The sequence below is a fragment of the Musa acuminata genome, chromosome BXJ1-7, assembly GCF_036884655.1.
Source record: "Musa acuminata AAA Group cultivar baxijiao chromosome BXJ1-7, Cavendish_Baxijiao_AAA, whole genome shotgun sequence".
Lineage (NCBI taxonomy): Eukaryota > Viridiplantae > Streptophyta > Magnoliopsida > Zingiberales > Musaceae > Musa > Musa acuminata.
Window position 1 is genome coordinate 34902884 of NC_088333.1, and position 22099 is coordinate 34924982.

The 22099-nt window shown below is 37.7% G+C and overlaps 3 protein-coding genes across 5 annotated transcripts in view; 2 read left to right on the forward strand and 1 right to left on the reverse strand.

The window, feature by feature from the left end:
• The window catches only part of LOC135679096 (uncharacterized), a 35569-nt gene extending 26296 nt beyond the window's left edge, over positions 1–9273 (forward strand). The window contains exons 13-18 of one of the 2 annotated variants that reach the window (XM_065192509.1): positions 2963–3091; positions 3165–3263; positions 5734–5823; positions 5942–6026; positions 8525–8655; positions 8786–9273. In XM_065192509.1, coding sequence (XP_065048581.1) covers positions 2963–3091; positions 3165–3263; positions 5734–5823; positions 5942–6026; positions 8525–8655; positions 8786–8914 — 663 coding nt within the window. In that variant the 3' untranslated portion in view covers positions 8915–9273. Of the gene's footprint in view, positions 1–1796; positions 2160–2962; positions 3092–3164; positions 3264–5733; positions 5824–5941; positions 6027–8524; positions 8656–8785 lie in introns of those variants that run through there. The other variant, XM_065192511.1, reaches the window with a different exon arrangement.
• Positions 9274–10546: 1273 nt separating this feature from the next.
• On the forward strand, positions 10547–14239 carry LOC135679097 (heparanase-like protein 3). Its single transcript, XM_065192512.1, has 9 exons — positions 10547–11121; positions 12005–12041; positions 12178–12361; positions 12456–12604; positions 12743–12976; positions 13061–13250; positions 13340–13465; positions 13535–13634; positions 13712–14239. The coding sequence occupies exons 1-9, from the start codon at positions 10870–10872 to the stop codon at positions 14087–14089; spliced, it is 1650 nt and encodes a 549-aa protein (XP_065048584.1). The 5' UTR covers positions 10547–10869; the 3' UTR covers positions 14090–14239.
• A 210-nt stretch (positions 14240–14449) lies between these two features.
• On the reverse strand, positions 14450–21849 carry LOC103992114 (uncharacterized). Of its 2 annotated transcripts, none has more exons than XM_009411706.3 (6): positions 21514–21848; positions 21287–21411; positions 21113–21209; positions 20916–21025; positions 19374–19448; positions 14450–14737 (listed from the first exon to the last, which is right to left on the reverse strand). In XM_009411706.3, exons 1-6 carry the CDS (start codon positions 21581–21583, stop codon positions 14687–14689), a joined length of 528 nt encoding a protein of 175 aa, XP_009409981.2. In that variant the 5' UTR covers positions 21584–21848; the 3' UTR covers positions 14450–14686. The 2 variants fall into 2 exon arrangements, with proteins under 2 accessions (XP_009409981.2, XP_065048585.1); XM_065192513.1 differs by lacking the exon at positions 14450–14737 and adding an exon at positions 15894–16107 and having other exon boundaries at positions 21514–21849.
• Between the last annotated feature and the right edge of the window lie 250 nt (positions 21850–22099).

Here is a 22099-nt window from a genome sequence, read left to right on the forward strand (position 1 = left end):
ATTTTGCTGCTGGAGTATTAGGATAATTATTATGATGGTCTACATTTCTAGAGTAGTTAGCATGATTCCTATTTTGTGCATCATGTGGGTCACTGGTTCGAGCTAATTTGCACTAAAGGTGGCACTATATCTTTACACAACAAGCATGACAAGGGATGCTAAACACAAATATGCCAAATTAGAAAATGAAATGCTAATTATTATTAACTATTTATTTACCACATAACTGGGCCATAATGTGTAGATTATATGCAACATACACAAGCTTGGAAGAGTTCAAAATATTATATCAAAGTAGATCCAAGCTATTGCTTCTGGGCTCAGCCTAAATTAATATGCCAATTATGCCTCAATTTGATTGCTCATTAGTAATTGTATAAACTAACTCAAAATTGGCAAATTAACTTAGTTAATGCATGAACTGTTCGGTTTTGCCCAAGCAAGACTGGTAATCATGCAAAGGCGTGTAAGCAACGAAGATTTATGTAGATCTGGGCTAGAACCATGCAGATCAGGTGTTGGTTTAGACTGCATTTACGTAGATTTTATCTAGATCTACAAAGATTTGGCCAAGTTGTAGATATTGGCTAGAATTAAGCAAAGGAATCCTATCTTACAAGTGGTTGATCACACATAAATCAGTCCTTGATGAGAGAGGTAATGCATGAAACAAATATTAAAACTAAAATTCTGGTTAACAACTTACCTTAATTGGAGAGAAAAATCTTCTTTCTCAGTTTCCAAAGCTTATAACTGGAGGGATGAATGAAGTGAAGAGAATATGGCTGTGAGCTTCAACTGGGTATCTTTGGCTTAAGTTTCAGCTAAGATCCCCCTTGAATGAGTGGGAGTTTTGAACTAGGTGGTAGGCCCACCACCTGGTACAAAGGCAGCACCGAGTAGATATCAGGCTGTAAAGCTTAATACAAGTTGGTCTGCACAGTAAACCCTGTTCCACAAATTTCTGTTTGAGCTGGCGGGCAGTACGTATTTAGGCTCTTGCTAATAGATATTCTATGTAATAAATAGTAGAATCCTTTGTATTGCCCAATCAGGATGGGCATGGATTGGGTTGACTTAGACTAGTTGGTGCTGATTTTTTGTTGGGATCTAGTGGGGTCTCGAATCAACTCTAACCATCCATGTTGGTTTTGATTGAGATTTCCTAACCTAAATTAACCCTAAATCTGAAAAAGTAGACCAAACAACCTGTCCAGTTGTTGGTCATGCCACATATGTTCAGGTTGAACACAAGCTAAGGTGCAGTCCTAATGAACACAGTAAAGTTTACTGTGCATCAGCTAGTATTTCTTGTTTTTAGTACATTTGTCTCGCCTAACTTTACAAAGTCCTCGATGCTTTTGATGGCAACTCCACCCCACACTCCCAGCTACCTCCATCCCCAAAAAATGGATAGACAAAATTAGAAAAAAGGATGCAAAAAAGTTCTAGTTAAAAATGAATTTTCCTATGCCTTACCAGTAACGACTGCATGATAATATTTTGGAGTTCATGTCCCCTTTGTTAGTGCATATATCTTCCAAATCTTTGCCTACAATATATATATATATATATATATATATATATATATATATATATATATATATCTTGTATTCCCTATCTTCAAACCAGCCTTAAGGTCACTTCTTTTGAGCTTCTCTTCAATATGAATTGGGCCATTCTACTCTTTCTTATAATTTCTTTTGGTACATTATTACCTATTAAGTTAATTCTTCTATTGATGCTCCCAGCTGAACTTTCATCCTGTTTATGTCATCTCTTAATCTTTTTTGTAGAAAAAAGAATGGCTAGGAAAGGAGCCATCTGAATCTCTTTAGCCAATCAATTCATCACTAAGGTGTTATAATCAAGATCAGAGTTACAGGAATGCTTGAATCTGTATGTAATTAGAGATATTGGGATATGACCAGGGCAAGTATCTGCTAAAGATAATTCTGCTTAAGAGTAGGATACAATGACTCTCATTAAGCAGATAACAGGAATCTAACCAGCTTAGCTAATGTGGGTGTTTCTCTCATCTTACTCGAAGTTGATTTTTTATTACTTATTGGAAGATCAAATTCTAATAATTTGGTTGAATTTGCCCTTTCTTCTGGATGTGGCTATATTTCTCTGCTGCGCAGATGGACTGCACTATCCCCCGCCTCTGATTTGTGGGACATTTGACTACCTCTAATATTTTCAAGTTTATTCATGAAGATAGAGTGATCAAAAGCAACATTGTGGTCACAGATGCTTGCTAGCGTTTAGCTCTGTGTATACATTGAATCTTTCTTTACCTCATTTAAGATAATCTAAAATGATTCTAGCAATAAAATAATAAAATGTTTCCTGTTTCTGCTGTTATTACACACTGTTGACATATTGGCTTGCTTTTCTTTGTAGCTTAAACGCCCTTTATACTTCATTTTTTGTTAAAAAAGGGGCTAAACCCAGGGCATGAGGCTTTCATCATTGCATGGGTCTGGCTAGGATTGATTTTGAATTAGCGAGAGAGAGATTGTCCTTGGTGAATGTGTGCATTTTATTACCTTTCCAGATGTATAAAATATTTTGATATTTCTTTCTTTTTTGTTAGCTTTCTGTGTTTAACCAAGTCTGATCAACTAAATTGCATCTGGCTTTTGTTGCTTGTGGATATTATCTAGGTTGTTTTCTTCACATTTTTATCCTTTGTGTTTCCAACCCTATATTTTATTCTATGTGGTAATTCAGAAATTTCTGTCTTAACTTTTTGATTTATATACTGAACTTTTTCACATTCAATTATACAATATTTTCTGTTGAAATAAGTTAAATTTCTGTAAGTGACAAACATATTATTTTATCCTTTCAGTTAGTTTTCATGTATTTCAATTTTCTATCTCCTGTTTCTTTTATAATAAAGGTGTGGCGTGCATTAATTCATCATGTCATCTTACCTCTTTTTTTGTTGATGCAGTTGCCCTTTTCTGAAAGGTGGAAACTGCTTGAGGAAGAAGTAGTTCGACCACGGAACAATGAAAGAAAACAATTTGAATTTGAGAGCAAAGGGCACCCTGTTTATAGATATGACATGGAGCCATTTTCAGTATGTAATTGAAAGAACACATCAGTTTGGTATTCTGACGTGCAACATGTATTAATATCCTAGTTTTAAACAGGTTCGCAGGAAGGACTTTTGGTTTTTATCAACTGTTGCTAAACTCTTAAAGGAATTTATTCCAAGGCTTTCACATGAAGCTGATGGCCTTATATTTCAGGTACTTGGTTGTCTTTAGTAGAATTTGTATATTTGCTCTGCAATATCATGATGGTAATTTAGACTATGCTTTCATTTCTAGTGCAATTTGATTCAAGGATCGTCATTGGATTTGGGAATATATTTCCATATAGTGGTTTATACTTTCACATGTTTCTGATATGGGTTTGTTTAACTTTTTTAATTATTGAATTTCAGATAATACCCAATGATATCAGGAGATACAGGTAGGTGTACCGTTGAGTATAATAATGCTACCGTACCGGTCTGATAGGTTTCCAAAATTAATATCAGACTGAGATTTAAATTCTTGATGTTCAATGCCATGTCATGTCAACCACTTGGGTCATCAGCAGCTGTATGGTTTTCATAATATGTTACATGGACAGACGTCTATTCCTTTTTCTGGTCTGTTGGCAATTTATGTACCATGCTGCAAATAGCCACAGATCAGCAAGAAATCTTTGATTAAAAAAAGAATTATGAGGCAAGACTACTTGTTTTAAAGGAAGTTAAAAAAAAAAAGAAAGTTCATCATCTAAATACTGTTGCTTGTAAGGGTCTAGAAGTTGATCATATCCTTTTATATTTTTTTGTTCATAATTTGTGGGTCTGCATTTCTTCTAAGTGTGAGTTACAAGAATTATTTTAGTACAATTATTGTCATAACTTTAGGTTACTTTTACAAATTAGTCATCGTTTGTTGGACATTAAGATGAAAATATATTTCTACAATCTCATGTCATTTTGTCATGACCTGTTGGCTTGCATGCTTTCAGCAAGTAATACATTCTATTGAAATGACAATTAAAATAACAGTTAAGCATCTCCAAGTAAGAGATTGAACTTCTCAAATTGTACTTGTATAGTTGAATGTCTGAAAGACTGCTATTTCTTGAGCTCATTAAGTTCTAATGGTGAGTTTGTTGGCACATTGTCTTCATGCAAACATTTGGTAGCAGTTGGCTTTTAGTTTAATTATGAGAATGATTAGCAGAAACTGCAAAAGGAGGGCAAATATAAGAATTGATATACCTGCTTATTTGCTATTATTCATGCTTTCTTTTTTAGTAATGTGGCACTAAATTGGTGACTATTTCTCCATATGTTTTAAGTAGGATGGAGCTAATTTAGCAGTACATTATGAATTTTGGCAATCTAGACATCTCCTCATGCATGTGTTCCCCATTGCAAATGAGAAACTGCAACCTCCTAGGGCTGTTATATAGTGTTGGTGCTTCTAAGGCTGGTGAACATTTGGAAGCCAGATGTCTTTTGTTAATTGAACCAGGCTTGCAAGGCATTGAAATTATGTTGTTTCTAATCATTATTTCAAACACATCATTGTTGATAAATATTGTGAAACCCTAAGAAATTAAAAGGTCTTGTAATTACTAGATGAACCTTCTACTGTGTATATAGTAGATAGCCCATATTTTAGATCATCAACTGGCTGTTCTATAGATTTCATTTTCAGGAATGCTCTACTCTGATACAATGTTTCAACTTTAAGCTTAAAAAGACATTTGAAATCAACTTGTATTCTTGGGACAAGTTTCTGGAACTTCTTGATACTTGCTTCATCTAACACAACGCCAGTGAGTGATTGTATACTGCTAAGTTTTGTTCTCATCTTAAGTGAAGCATAGCTACTGTGAATGTAAACTCGCAAAAAGCTATGCAACAGGAAATAAATGTAGATTTATTTTGAGTTGATGATTAAAATTACTGAGGTTTGGTAAAATGAAGTTCTTATGCCTGCAAATCTCTTGTTTTGTGTTTTTTAATTACAACATTATGGTGAATCCATACATTTATTACTTCTATGAAAATAAACTTCTAGATATAGGCATCTCTGTTCTTGAATGGATATTGTTTGAACACTGCCTTATTTCCATTTAATTTCCGCACCAACATTTCCATTTTATAGTATGTCCAATCCTTGCAACCTGGAGGCATTAACAGGATGCCAATATTTGGATGCCTTTTGACTGTTTTCTTGGTCCATATCAATATATGTATGAAACTCCACTCTTATTTCACACCTAAAAACAGAATAGATTTAATTATTGAAGAATATTTGATCTAAGAATTGAAGATGAAATAAAATAAATTGATCTAAAAAATGATGTCCTCAGTGATCATCTGTGCACTTAAACCAGCAGTGATGTCAATCTGTAGGTCTGGTCATGGTTAAATAGCTGGTTTGGTTCGATTCTGTCAAAATGGGTCAAAGAGATAAATGACATGGCTGAACTGTTAATATCAAAGAGAAAGCAAGAAGTAGGGTTTGAAAGCTCCTTTGTATAACAACAGTACACAAATGATAGATTTATTCAGATTTGTACATCTGAGTCCCTTATGCTAATCATTAACACAATTGATTTGAAGTGTTAGGATAATCTAATGTAGTGCATTTAAGTTCAGTTGTAGAATAAATTATATATTGATTTCTTTCTTTTCAATTTCAGGGATGGGATGATCCATATATACCACGTACACATGAGGGTCTCCTAAAATGGAAATATCCATCAATGAACTCAGTTGACTTTCTATTTGAGGTTTTCACATGACTTTTGCCTTGTTCTTTTCACTTTTTTTGTCTGCTCAGCATGCTATTGATTAGTTTTTAGATTATTTATCTATAACTTGGTTGGATATTTTGTCTCATTTTTGCAGATTGGCAGTGAGAACCGCCAGTTGCTTTTCCTTTTTGAGAGAGGAAAAAAGAAACTCATGGATGGGGCACGTGTTTCGTTTGCAGGTGATGAATTTGGTTATTTATCTTATATTTTGGGGAAATTTTGGTATGTGCTAAGACAATACATTTATATTTACTAGTTCATGTTCTTCCTTTCTTGCTGCTTAATAAGGTTTGTTTCCTAGTATTATTGGCATTTCAGCATTTCTTGAATGTACGTTTGATACTTAATGGATGAGTGGCATGAGCTTCTTTGTTTGACTTAATATGCTCTTTATATTGGAGCAAGCAACTTTTTTCTACTAGTTATTCATGTTGGAGAGTATACCCTGGTGCATGATTCGGTTGTCTCCTGTTGGCATGGCTGTCATGGTTTTGATCGTAAAAATAGTTATGCACGTTACAATTATGGGAATGTTACACAATATATTGGCCCTTTTTCTTAGTGACTGATATATCTGAGAAAGAACCTGACTTTAAGATTATCAAAGTTGATGACAGTGCATGAGGCCCTTTCCACTATGATATCGATGGTGGTTTTACCTATTGTTATTTCCACAAGCAGGGAGACCATGTTCACCATTATGAGAAAGCATTCAATACAGAAGTTGTCTGAATTGGGTTGAATATAGAATTATTTGGGTCATAAATAACTGACTTTCAATGCAAAAATTACTATTTCGAAAACCAGCTAGTAAATTGCACAAAATTAAAGAAAAAAAAATCAAGAAATGCCTCTTGTTGACTTCTAGATGGTGGTTATATGTGAGATAATTGTTATCTTTCAGCTGCATAGTTCAGTATAAAAGGTAAAAGAAACCAATGCTATTTCGATTCGTGTTGATTATCGATCAAAGAATGTGACAGTGTGCAGACTGCAGAATATTTTCAAACCATGTTGGTGTAGGTGTTGGCCTTCTATTCTGCAGTGACAATTGACATGAATGACAATGCTTGTGCAGTAGATTGAGATCTCAACCATGTCCATCAAACCAGAAATTTAGTAGGTGTTGATGGGTGGTCTTTTAGGTTTGCACTGGTCTATACACATGACAGCAAGATTGAGTGTTGTTGCACTATATCACATCTGAGTTCCCAGTCATAGGTTCCTTCTTTTATCGTGGTTATTTTTATTTGGTAACTGATTGGTTTTTGGGGCAGTGGAATTCCCTGTGGAATTTGGTTTGGAAAGTCTCAGTGGAGTGGGACTTCATCCATTTATGAGGTGTCTTTTGATCAAATGGCATAGAATATGCTGTGTTCTGGTCATGCATGGGCATGCACCTTTTACTGACTGGCATTATGTATGTTGTTAAGAATTCCATAAGTGTCACTATCCATAAGTTCAAAGGGTCCATTTTCGGTATGATGTCAGCTAGAAGCATAATTGTCTGGTAATTCACGTTTATCTGGTAAGGGGTATAATCAGCAATTTGACAACATAATTTAATTGTGATATCAAGGGAATCTAATAAAAGAGATCTTTCTTATAGGATGAAGATGGACCAGATATTGACATATTCAAATTCATATCCAGAGTTCTACAAACTGGAAGGACTCATTTTATACTACTTAATACATACTGCTTCCCAATGGAACAGAACACGGACTGCCCAATTTTGGGTGGTCCATAAGTGATATAGAGCTTACCATCCAGTATTTCTTTTTTTGTTTTGTTTTGTTATCTTTGACTTGCTTTATTGTCTATTTGTTCTTTCTTTGCACTTCTTTTTCATCATCTTCTGGCTTTAATGGAAAAGGATTTTTGTTGCGTTAAAAAGGCTTGGTGAACTTAATATGCAAGTTGTTTATTTTTATTGTACTGTTTCATGGGAGAGGGCCAGGCTTGATGTCACTATAAGTTTGCTCCTTAGCAGCCTATGTTGACCAGGATTTGTCTTATAAATTTGCTTGTCCGCTTGGAGTAAGCGAATATACATGGACTTTTTCCAAACCTCATATTGGCGAGAACTTTATGCATTATCCTTTTGTCTTGGGTATTGCTTCTAAGTATCTAGGCTAATGCTCTAGAACTGACTACACAAGACAGATTAAATAGAGTGCCTACGAGTTACCTATCTCCCTAGGCATATTCCTAAATGTTGATTCCCAGGCATATCATTGAAGCCTTTTCACAAGGTGGTGCAGCCCTACGTATTAGTCTAGGCAACTGTTTTTGAAATATAATGCTTATGGAGAATTATCAGAAATCAGGGCCTGGTAAATATCACATTAAGCCATTAAAGTTATCAAGCGGGGCAACTGTTAAAGAGTGACAAGAATAGTGTACAATGAATAAGTACTCAATGAGCTCTGCAAATGTGTATGTGCTCTTAATATACATTCAGTTAAGTTGGACACTGAACATTCAGCATAGCTGCACGTTAGCCATGATAGAGTCTGTTTAGCATATTGTATTTAAACTAATGCACATGCTTGCATTAGTTTCTGGCTGTAGTTTTTGTTTTAACTTTGCCTGCACTATTGATTTGGACTTTATAAGGTACATTTTCCTTAGCTGTAAATTGTATGCTTAAAACTCATTCTTAAAACTTGTATAGGCGAAGAGGACATCGCAAGCCTTTCAGGAAAGATCGTCGAATGCTCCTGGGATGCACAAGAAGGCTGCTGGTCATGCATGCGCATAAGAACAGATAAAGCTACACCAAATGATATCAACACTTACAGAAAGGTAAGTATATATATATATATATATATATATATATATATATATATATATATATATATATATATGTATGTTTGTCAGAGGTTGCATTCCTTATCAGTGCATATCTATCTAATTCTGCTGTTTGCCTCAACAGGTGATGCGCAGCATTAATGATAACATTACAGAAGAAGTTCTCTTGAATGAAATTTCCGAAATTGTGCACCTCCCAATGTATGCAGATAGGATCGCACGGGCACAGCAGCTTCAGCACAGGCAAAGGTGAAACCGGTTTCTGTACCTTAGCAGCTACCCTCGAGGATTGGAGACATTAATCAGAAAAAATTACCCAATTCTCATCATTGGCTTGCTGTTCACTGGCTTGTGTAATTAGTAGTGGGCAGTTTGGTTATTGCTGACAGCTCAAGTGCTATACCAGCCCCCATTGTATATATACTTACTGTCTTCGTGTAAAGTAATCATTTTTCTTATGTTTTCTTTTTTTTTTTGTATTTTCATTGCCAGTTGAGGAAATTTAGAAGTTAAAAGGAGATGAGGTATCTAGTAATGGCGGACCCTTTTATGTTTAATTACTACCCAGATATATTCAAATAAACAACAGTGAAGGATTGCAGAGGTCTCTTATATTTGATTCTGCCTTTTTTTTTTCCCGTAAATCATATCTGAATGTACTTGGTAATTCTGGATTCCAAGGGTTTGTTTGCATTGGTTTCACAATTATATTTTATTTGATTAAAACTGTCAGATTTTGTCATGACATCCAACAATTTTTAATTCCATTTGATTATAAATGAGTTCTCAGGAAAATGGAATGGAAAGAACACTTACATCTATCTACAGGTGCATTTGAATCTTCAACCACATTACTCTTTGATCCATCTTTATTAGATTACCATTCACTAGACTTCCATGTCCCCACTACCTTACCTTAGGTGGTGTTGAGTGTACACATAAACAAGAAAAATCTAAAAGTTAGATGTATTCCCCACGCCAAGTCCTGCATTCCCGGCTAAAGTTCTTTGCCTCGAAAGACAGCAGCAGCATATATAGAAATAACTATTAAGAACGTGTCCTTGATGAAGAGGGGGACGCTAACTATAGCTTTGCTTGCATGCAACCTATACTGGTTTACTCTCTCCTGTCAAACCAATCACCAACTTCCTTTTCTCAACCCGCAAGCTTCGGCTACATGAAAGCCAAACGTAATCTCCGAATACAAAGTACCGAATGGAAGAAAGGTGGCATTTATTTGCCCATTTTATTAGAAGGAACCAACCCACTTGCATAAAGGCGTGCAATAATTGGAGACATACCTATCCATGTGATCTTTTCCATCGCCGCCATACGTAAGTTAGTTAACCTTGTTGGATCTACTACCATTATCATCAAGCAATTCCTTGTAATTAATTACTCAGGAGCCACACACACAATCATCACATCACCATGATCGTCAACCTATTCCTTGTAATCAACCATGAGCCACACGCAATCATCACACCACCATGATCGTCAAGCAATTAACACCATGGTCACCTGATTCATACAAACCTGGAACTGCGAGTTGTTAAGGTGGTAATCTCATCCAGAAGAAGATTTGAACGTTGTCGCATGACACTAATAAAAACAATAGACCTTAGTTAATGATTTCAAAAACTTAAGACCGGCGGTCAAACTCATTATTTCCATGCAGCATTCGATACCGTAATGCCGCATCTATCTATATGGGGATGTCGGCCTCCTCTTGCATTAATTAAGCTACAGTCAAAAAAGCTCTCATCCCGCCCCCGATGCCACCAAACCAACACTCCACCTTCTCCTCACATGCTCCCCACCTCTCTCTCTCTCTCTCTCTCTCTCGCAATTCCTGCACTGTCTTTGTTACTGGTAAATGGCAGCTTAACCAGTGGTAGGATAACCCCCCCACCGTCGGCATTTGTGTGTGGAGACAGTGGTCCATAAAGGAGTCGCGTCACCTGAGGTGCATGCAAGAAAAGGAAACCAAAAGTTACCTTTCCCTCTCTCGTCCCCTTCTGCTAAAAGAGATTCCAAGCTTAATTTTCTCCACCAAACCAAACCAAACCGAAGCCCTCATTCAATTCCTTCCCCCCTTTTCCCTTCTCCAGAATGATGCGCTGCTTATATAGTCCGGCGATCTCCTCTGCCTCCCTCCATTTGGGCCGCTAGCCTTTTGCTTTGCTTTTGTTTCTTGCCAAGGGAGAAATGGGCGGTGGCCTTCTTTCCCAGCTCCTCGGGTTCTTCTTCTGGGGGTTTCTGTGGCTCGCGGGGCCGGTCGCGGTGTATTCCGGCGGACCGGGCACGTCTGGTGCCGACGCAGTGGCTGTGGTCGTGGACGGCACGGCCGCCATTGCGGTGACGGACGGGGATTTTGTCTGTGCTACGCTGGATTGGTGGCCGCCGGAGAAATGTGATTACGGGACATGTAGTTGGGGTTTGGCTTCCTTGCTCAATCTGGTGAGTTGTGTTGTGTTGTGTTGGTGGATGTGCTAATGTGGCTTGCTAACATGTTTAGCTTTCCTTGTTGGTTCTCGATTAGCATTACGAAATCTGGAGCGTGTGCAGATTCTTTTGGGCGTGATGATGAAACAAATCGGAGTTTGAGGGTACTGTTTGATTGAGGAGATGGAATCGACGAGGCAATTCCTCGTGGGTTTGAGAGAATGGAAAGCCATGAGATCTATCTGTCGTGTAGGTTTTAGTTAGGGATTTGGTGCCAAAGAACACCTCATTCATGATTTCCATAAGTTCTTGGAATTTAGTTTGGTAGGTTGGAACTTCTGCAGCTTGCTATGCTAATTAAGTCATGCATGTTGCAGCAAGATATTGATGTTTTGATAGAGCACTCACACTAACCTTGTGATTGTGATGCATATTTAAGTGGTATGTTATCATTCAGAATGTTTGCTGTTGATTCTAAGGATAGGTTTCTCGCTGAAGTATCCCGGAAGGTGGAACATTGCTTTTCACATGTCATCATTATATGGACTATAATAATGTATCGTATGTATCTCCATCCAAATTAATCAGCTAAAAATAATAATAATAAAATCGTAAGTCCCAAGTATTTGGGGTTGGTTATATGGATCTCTTGAGATCTATAAAGAATCATATGTTTACTTTAAGTCTAGAGTATTTAAATTTTTATTTATAGTTTCTATTGAGGTATTTATAGTTTCTTTATAAGAAAATGATCTGAGCAATGGGATTATGATATGCATATTTGGTGGTTTTATATGTTTCTTTAGATTCTTGTCTATTCTTTTGAGTTAATACATGAAACTTGAATAATTTTAAACATCGTGATTGACACAGGTGTTTCATCTTTTCCTTCATGCAGAATCTTTCCAACCCCATCTTGCTGAATGCTGTCAAAGGTGGGGAAGTAATACATATGCGGAAAAACAGCTGCCTGTTCTTATTGTCTCAGTTCTTGAAGATTAGTATTCTGAAATATATTTTTTTATTTATTTTTTTCTGTTTGTCTCCTTGTTCGCGGTATTGTTTTTTCAGCATTTTCTCCTCTGAAGCTTCGTCTCGGGGGTTCCTTGCAAGATAAGATCATATATGGCACAGGAGATCCGAAACAATCATGTACACAATTTATCAAGAGCACTTCTGAGATGTTTGGTTTCACTCAAGGTTGCTTACCAATGTCAAGATGGGATGAACTCAATGAGTTCTTCCAAAAGGCCGGGTATTGAATTTTCTACTTCCATGAATTGAGTGCATAACTTAGTACTTGAGTTACCGAGAAATTTCATGTTGCATATCCTGTGTATATGCTCCAGGGCTCTCATTATCTTTGGTCTGAATGCTCTCAATGGAAGAGTTCCTTTGAGTGATGGTTCTCTAGGAGGACCCTGGAACTACAGCAACGCTGCTGCTCTTATCCGATACACAGTCAACAAGGGTTACACCATCCATGGCTGGGAACTCGGTAAGCCTACCTTGATAATTCCTGAATACTTTGGGAACTTGTTAACCAATTGCAAAGGCTATACAAACAGGCTCTTTTTTCTGTGTTGACCAAAAAAAAATTTTGCTGCAAAATTGAATGTTCCTCTGTGTGCCTTAGGAAATGAACTAAGTGGATCAGGAGTTGGAGCTAGAATTGGAGCAGATCAGTATGCTGCAGATGTGATCAACCTCAGATCAATCATCAATGAGATTTACCAAGGGTTACAGGATAAGCCATTGGTGTTAGCACCAGGGGGATTCTTGGATACCAATTGGTTCACCGAGATCATCAGCAAGACGAAACCCAACTCCTTGGATGTGATTACTCACCACATCTATAATCTTGGTCCAGGTATCACTTTTACTGCTACAGGCTCAGCATTATATTCTCTCTCTCTCTCTGGTAGACAAGTTAAAGACTCTTGACAAATTGTAGGTGTTGACCAGCACTTGACTGAGAAAATTATTGATCCCTCTTATCTGGATGGTGAAGCCGGTACATTCCGGGATCTACAGAGGATTCTTAGCAGTGCAGGAACTAGTACCATTGCTTGGGTGGGTGAAGCAGGAGGGGCATACAACAGTGGTCACCATCTGGTGACGGATTCCTTTGTTTTCAGCTTCTGGTGAGCCCAATGGTACCACCTCCTCTGAATTATTGGAAGTCTTGTGAGAATCATTTGAGGACATTATAATTGCCTTTCGGAGCTGGTAGGTACTTGGATCAGCTCGGCATGTCGTCAACGTACGACACCAAGACTTATTGCAGGCAATCGTTGATCGGTGGAAACTATGGCCTGCTCAACACCACCACCTTCCATCCGAATCCTGACTATTACAGGCGAGCCATCCACTTCTTTCTGTTGTGGCTTTACAGCTAAGTGTACTGAAAACTCCCCTCTACCTGCAGTGCTCTCCTGTGGCATCGGTTGATGGGGAGACGCGTCTTGTCGACAAATATAACCGGGACGAACAAGATAAGGGCATACGCACATTGTGCCAGAGAATCTGTAAGTAGATTTACATTGGTGCCAGGACCGATTCCTCGCCTTGCGTTGTTGACACAGTCTCCTCGTGATATTGGCAGCCTGGGATTACGCTACTGTTGATCAATCTCAGTGGCAACAACAGCACCACTCCGGTTTTTGTCACCACTCAAACTGTGTACTCAGCGGCTCTGAAGCAGCATCACCGTCACGGGGCTCACAGAACAAGATTCAACCATATTCCAAGGCTGGGGAAGACGAGTGAGTTCACCAGGGAAGAGTACCACCTAACAGCCAAGGATGGGGACATCCATAGCCAGGCCGTGCTGCTGAATGGCAACATCTTAGCTGTGGACTCCAGTGGGAATATTCCAGAGCTGGAACCTGTTAAAGTCGAAGCAACACAGCCCATCACAGTTGCTCCATTTTCCATTGTCTTTGCACACATTCCTTATTTTTATGCGCCGGCATGTAGGTAGTGATGTTGTATTGCTCGATGTGGAGGGTGGAGGGTGGACTACGAAGTAGTCCGCTCTTGTGGCTGCAAGGCTGAGAGAAGGATTGTGATTCTTTTCCGAGCATCTTTATTAGACAATAATTGAATGAAGGAAAAATGACTTATGATGCAATGGTGAGACCAACTGTTAAAAGCAATCTTAGCTCTTCATTAGTTCTCCTTGCACACGCGCAATGATTAAACAGCAAAAAATATACTCCAGAAGTATGCTAGCCAACAAAGAGACAAAGTTCAATGTTAAGAGCACTTTCGGCGAAAAGGACAAAAAAGAAAAGGGTAAATAAAAGTGAGTTTGACTGATGAATCGTCCAATCCTATGATAGAAACAAATTATATCACTTGTGTTATTATAGGCTGGTCTGGGCAAAGTCCTGCTCTACAACTGTGGGAAAAACCCAACTACAAAGATAACAAAATAGTTCAACAATTTACTGCTTTATCTTATTTTCTAATACATTTGATATTGCATGTCCAGGAACATAAAGAAGTAATTGCTTTTTTATTGTAATGTTTTATAAGTATGACGAGCCAATCCACTGAAACGTTGCTATACAATGACTTAATCAACAGGTACCTCAACCTCCATTGTCATACCAGGTTTACAAAGAACCTGTAACACAAATACCTTAAGTTAGAAGATGAAAACACCAACACGCCCAGATAATTACTTGCATCATTCCAAAATGATAACCTCTTGGAATTAATTATTTCTGCGCTAGGAAGAGAAATATTATTGCCTGTATGACAAACCTCTTGGAAAAGTATAACTTCCTATGCAAAATGGAATAAAATTATTTCCAATTTTCCATTTTCTAATGATATTTAAGAACAAGTCAAAGTTATGTTTTACATCAACAGATAAAAGAGTAAACAGATCTAGCACATATTCGTTAGCTAACACTAAATAGACATCTAATAGTATTACATTATGAAACAGAATTCTATAATGATTGAAAATCAAAGGTGACACATTCAGATTGAAGGTTTTAACTTAAAGAATGAACTAAATTTCCAAATGCCTAAATATGAAATTGGCCATCATGCATATGGCATTGTCATCAAGAAAGTGGAAGCCAGCCGTTGCTGCACCAGAAATATCTGACTTGCAAGTCAGCTTATTCACACTTTCCCTGTTTGATAAATTGATGATGAATATACAAGAGATATTATTCTTCTTTTGCAGGTATTCCATCATCATAAAATACTAAAAGAACAGAATTTTCTTCCCCACCCATTTTTAAGCTTAAACACCAAAAATCACTTCTCTTCCCAATATTCTTTTAATACACTTATAATGTGAAAAAACAGACCACTTAATCCTTTAACCTTGCATTGCTTTCAACCGGCGGACATGGAGACAGCAAGCAACCTTTACCTTGACATTTCAATTCCTTCCAAATGTAAAACATGCCTTTGGCCTTATATGGTTCCAAAAGTAAAACCTCCAACAAGATTTGTCGAGTCAAGAGCTTAGAGGAGTTCGATATTGTGGGTATCTTACTTCTTAGCACTCAACCTCGTATCCCAAACCTTGTTAACAACATAGGGTTGGGTTAGTGGAGTAACCCCAAGTCTTCTTAGTGCTCCATGGAAGATGACAAAATTTATACATTTGGATGCAACCTACAGCAAGAGCTAGTTGGAATTATATGTTATGCAATTGCCGAGCAATCCTTAAGATCCCTTCCAAAGAATCTGGAAGACAATAACACCATCTATGGCGAGTAAAGGGTATAATTGAAATATCATAAGTTACATCATGAAGATTAGAGGTAAAAGGTAATTCAAACTTTTCGCTTATAATCTTTATTCAAACTTCTGTTCTTAGTCCAGAAGAAAAGCAACATGTGGTTGGATGGACACATAAGCGATTCCTACCTTTCATATTTTTACCATATACATCAGTTCAACAAGATTTTCAACCTAATGTCTAACTGCAATCACAGCTTCAAGTAAAGTCTCACTATGAGAGCCAGCAGCCTGCAGCAGCGAAAAAGTATAGCATTGAATTGATCATCACTCTAATATATTGGATATATACAATTGGTTACAAGATGTTTTGATGAATGGCAGTCAAATATTCAGAATTCTTGGCTTTTGACAACTAATGATAACAAGCCACATCCTCTAAGGCAAGGGCATGGAATAGCATTATTAGTTTACAAATCTTATAGTTGTACCAAAGATACACTTAGTGAAGCTTCCCTCTCAAAAATATATTTGAACTATCATTTAATATTACATACAATTTACGTTTCAAATATCCCTTTTTCTTTCCTTAATACTTAAAAGGTGTATTCATAAGATCAAACCTTCAGTTAGTAGCTTCTAATACCTGACATACTTATCCCAAAAATATTCTTTGTGTTCCACACCATACAAAAGTATAGGCTACTATGTAATCATGGTGGATACATGTTAGGAACAATATAGCAAAGATTAATCTGACCTACAGCCTGATATATGATACATGAGTTGTACCTGATGACCAGGTTCAGTATTATTTATCATAATCCTGGATACAATATTTGTGTTTGGATTACGGCTGCACCCATGTTATAGTTTGTGGGAAATATGCTTCACACGATGCTGGATTCATATCAAATATGCAGGATCAGATCATATCAAATATCAAATATGCAGGATCAGGATCATAATCCTGGATACAATATTTGTGTTTGGATTACGGCTGCACCCATGTTATAGTTTGTGGGAAATATGCTTCACACGATGCTGGATTCATATCAAATATGCAGGATCAGATCATATCAAATATCAAATATGCAGGATCAGGATCATAATCCTGGATACAATATTTGTGTTTGGATTACGGCTGCACCCATGTTCTAGTTTGTGGGAAATATGCTTCACACGATGAGCTGGATTCATATCAAATATGCAGGATCAGGTCATATTTTGGCAGCAAGCAACATAATCATATATGGACCTGATGCATACCAAGAAAATAATCCTAAGTATCTGATTTTTTTTTTTTTTACTTTTTTGATGACAAGGGGTGAAGGCATGTTTTGATCCCAGGACTGATCAAATCTCTACCTGTTAAACTAACTAGCACCAACCCATGTATCTGATTCATTTTGATTATACATAACAACTATGGATTAGGACATGTTGCTATAGACATAATGACAACTTAATTTCCATTATGATTCATTTAGGTCTACTCTTGCTCTACCAAACTTTACTATCATATGGATTTGGACTGTGTTCAATCTAACTTGAATCTAAGTACACCCATGAGTTAAAAGCCACATAAGTTCAAATTTGACAATTTATACTGAGCCAGGCTTGTCCAAAACTCCATATCAAGGATTATTTTCTACCATGCAACATCCCTACCATTTGTGATACACTAAAAATATTTAGCAACTATCTGATTCATAATAAGTGGCATATTAGCCCATTTGGTGTAGGACATGCTTAAATCAAAAGGACCAAAACAATAATTAAACCAAAGCAATTCCATTAATTTATATATAATGATATATTTGATTGAAGTTTTTTCTTCTAATTATATTTATCATCAATTATATTTTTTTATAATTTTTATAAGATGAGTTTTACCTTCTAATTTATATATGAATCAATTCCATTAATTTGGCTCAAGTGCATGCCTGGTGCCTTAAGCATTGGAATATATATAACAAAAGCTATGGCATGGGCACTTTGAGAAAACTAAATATTATAACTACAAAAGATATGTCAGACATTTGGATATGCTAGGCAAGTAAAAATAATAAATTTCCAAGGAAATTGTGTCACGCATGTATAAGTGCTAAGCCCATACAATATATGGGTCTTTGGAATTCTGGAAAAGTTATGTCATACAGATACAAATGTAAGGTCCATACAAATTATGGTTTCCAGCAAACTCATTAAAATTGATGGTAGAAATCTCATAAAAAATTCATCCCTTATAGAAGAATAGTCAATGATCAATATGAAGTTTAGTAGGATGTAATTTTGCACAAGACTAGATGAACAAGTCATGATCTTAGTATGCTATATGTGCTAACAAGTACATCCATAGTAAACTTCCTCATATGGAACTCACCATCTGCCAATTGTGCATGACACTCTTTTATAAACAAATGTTCCCTCATCTTTAGAAGATGATACTGAATTTACATTAGATAAACATATATAAAGATTATAATATGACTCCTAAGCGCTTCAACATTCACTCATCCAAACACAAAATTAACAAAAAAAAGTCAGTGATTTCAATAGGAACTCGGGCGCTCGCCTCGGTGCTCGGGCGAGGCGAGGCGAGGCGAGGCCCGAGCGCCTCGCTTCATGTCCAAGCGCCTCGCTTCCAAGAGGCACTGCCTGGGCGCTCGCCCGAGCCTAGGCGTCGGGCACTTCGGGCAAGCGCCTGGGTTAAACTAGGTGACCGAACCAGATTTTTAGGTCTGGTTGGTCTCTGGTGCTTTAGTTGGTTCAATCAAACCAACTAAATCACCGATATCAGGCTCCCTCTTGCGATTTCCCTGACTTCCCCAACCCTAACACATGATTTTGCCGTCGTGCTTTCTTCTCCGTTGTCGCTGCCACTGCCATTGTCGTTGCTCGCCGCTACTGTCGCTACTCCCCGCTGCCACAATCGCTGCTCGCCACTCCCGCTATCGCTCCCACTCCCGTTGTCGCTCGCCGCTCCCACTCGAGCTACGATTGTCGCTTACTACCACTGCCGTTGCCTGAGCAGCCTCGGTCTTCTCACACTCTTCTCACTATACTGTTAACAATATATTAATAGTATACTGCTAACTGTATACTAATAATAGTATTTTTATTTACTATATTAATATTATATTATTTTGATTTTAATACTATTAATTTTTATTTATTTAATAGTATTTTTATTTAAAAAATAAAAATATACTATTATGATTTATTTATTTATTATGATTTTGTACCCGATTTTTTAATTTAATAGCATTTTTTTATTTAAATAATTATATATATTAATTATATTATATATTTTTATATTTTAGCATCTCGCTTCGCTCGGGCGAGCGCTTGGGCGAGCGCTTGGGCGAGCACCTAGCGCCTTGGTCGTTTTTTGACCTTAGTGCCTTTTGGCACCTAGCACTTTTTAAATCACAGAAAAAAATATAAGCCTAATGTTTAAGGAAAATCATTGCTTTCAGCCATATCAAGTAACAAAGAAAATCCAAAAAGCAACAGTTCATTTGTTGATAAATACATGAGAATAAAATCAATACCTTCATAAAGTCTTCCAACAAAAGTGGCGAGTCTCTTGAGTAACCAGCTTCCTTCAAAACCTGGCTTAAGACTATCTGCAAGAAGTTAAATGGGAGTACAACAACTCAGATAGTTCTATGTACACTATCACGAAGATGCACTTCTGCAACAATGTTTGTCAGAAAGTAAATCAATATTACAATTCAAGGACAGCTTTCCCTTGACTATATTTTCTTACCAATGTTTGGTTAAGTTCACTCAGCTGAAAAACTGTAAGTAAACAACTCTCACTTTGAATTCAGTTTTGAGATTAGAATAACTATCAGAAGCAACTGAAACAACATACAAAGGAATGTAATAAATACTTATATAGTAATATTAGCATCCATATTCAAAATGTAATACACCATGTGCTAAAAAACCTTCATATTGTAATATTAGCATTTATATTCATAACGTAATACAAAGGAATGTAATACATGCATAAGTTTGAAAAAGTTCATCATGAATATATCAAGATCAACCATTTTTAGACGGTGAAGAGATATCCGAGAACAATTTGTACACCTAGATAGTAAATCTTCGATATGAGGTGAACAGTACAGGCAGGGCCACTATTTTAATTACTGTCCTTTGAAGAGAGGATCAACATGAACATAGTTACATATATTTACCAAATGCAAAATGATCTTTTAACATCAAGGAAAAAAGTCAATGGAAACCTTCATATTCCATTGGACCAAATGCATATGCATGTGCTCCTATCGATTTGCGATGTCAATCTCTCTACGATGTTAATTGATATGGATAACAAATAGTTCATGAAACTTGATGCAAAATAAGGTTGGCACAGCAATCCAAATGATGCATTGTATCAATTTTTAGGCTTAATATTGCTATGGTGCTAGTTTCGGACCCTAATTCCTATATGATGTACAAGAAGCTGTGCATGAGCAACATGCAACTATGTGAGACATGTCCCATGTTCGAGGCCTACTCACTCCAACAAGGTCCATCAAAGATTGGTACTCCTTTAGAATCAAAGATGGGAGTCTAGGGATTCCTATCAAACTAAGGGAAGGAGCCTCCAACACCTCCCAAGATGTGGATAGGGGTAGAGATCCACCCCTTCATTGCATGGAGGCCTGGATGGTTCAGTCATCAAATCCACAATAACCAGCCCAGAGAGGAAAGGGAAAGAGCAGCAGCAACAGGAATACCAGTTCACTTTTGGGAGGGTTGTTAGTTTATAGCCTATTTCTATGTAATAAAAAGAGGTTATATATCAATTTACTACTTAGTTAGATCAGGATTTTGCACACTAGTAGCCCTAAAAATAGACATGCTTATAAACATCTAGGCACATGCTTGGATTACTGTTTTTCTTAATGCATATATTGCAAGGTTGGGATCCCTTTCATCAATCATCTGCTTGCAGCTTCCTGTAGGGTTGATTGACAAAAGGATCTCATGAACATCAAATTAAACAACATAATAGGACGGCAGCACTACAAAATCACAAAATAGGGGAACTAATGACGAAATCTTTAAATGGATCTAACCTCTCTCTGCTCCTCGGACATGAACGACCCCGTCAAGTCACCAAGCACCTCCATCAAGTCCTTGAATGTAACTCTCCCCTTACCATCAACGTCATACACCTTAAAGATCACTGCAGACATCAAAATGCAACAAAAAACCACTGAATTCAATGACATGCAGTCCCCCGACACAACAATTTAAGGCGACGATTACTTACATTCGATCTTCTGCGGGACGGTGGCTAGCGGGCTGAAGGCCGACAGGAAGGCGACGAACACCTTGAAGTTCAACCCATCGACCATCTTGAGCAGCCTCTGCATAAACAACGACAAACTTATATAGAACACGTAGACCAACAAACCAAAGGCGGATCGCGGAGGCAGAAGCGAACTTGAGAGAGTGGGTTGAGGGAGAACTCGGGGATAGAGAGGAACTCATCAGAGGAGATGAAGCCCTTGGCGCTGCGATCAAGCTGGCAGAAGCGATTGTATAGGGCAACGATCTCCTGCTGCGAGACTGGCACACAAGTAAGAACAACAAACAATCGATCAAATTCTTGGTCTCATTGCTAACGTTTGTTGGCAAAATAGGTCGAAGAGCAGAGGGAGTGGCGGATACAGAGGTAGTGGCAGTGCTCTTGGACTTCCTCGATGTCGTACTGGGTGAGCATGGAAGAGGCGTTCCCCATTTGTTTCAGGATTCACCTCCTCCCCTCTCTCTCTCTCTCTCTCTCTCTCGCGGTCGGTGCGGCGAGCGAAACGGAATAGCGGGTTTAAAAGGGGACGTGAAGGTAGGAAGAGAGGAGACGAGGAGAGGGATCGTTGGAGCCGATCACGATGGCAATCAATCAAGGGAACACCTCGACGGAACCGTCCGTCGAAATCACAAGGCGGCCAGGGGATACGGTGAAGGCGGATGATGTGTGGTTTAGGGTTAACCAGAGCTAAGCTAAGCTAAGCAGTTGGTTAGTGCATTGGTTTTATTTACCTACATTGAGATCCTACTGAAAGAATAATAATATAATAAAAGGGTGTTTCGAGACCGATGGTCCAGCATTCTTTATGAACCCGCGGAACAGCCCCTCTCTTCTCAGATATGTCGTCGGGCCCACTGCTTCGTCCGTTACCTGCTTTATATGTTGAATGTCGAAACGTGGGTAAGGTTTGTTGGGTGATCGCCTGTTTCATGATTTGCCGATATCTCG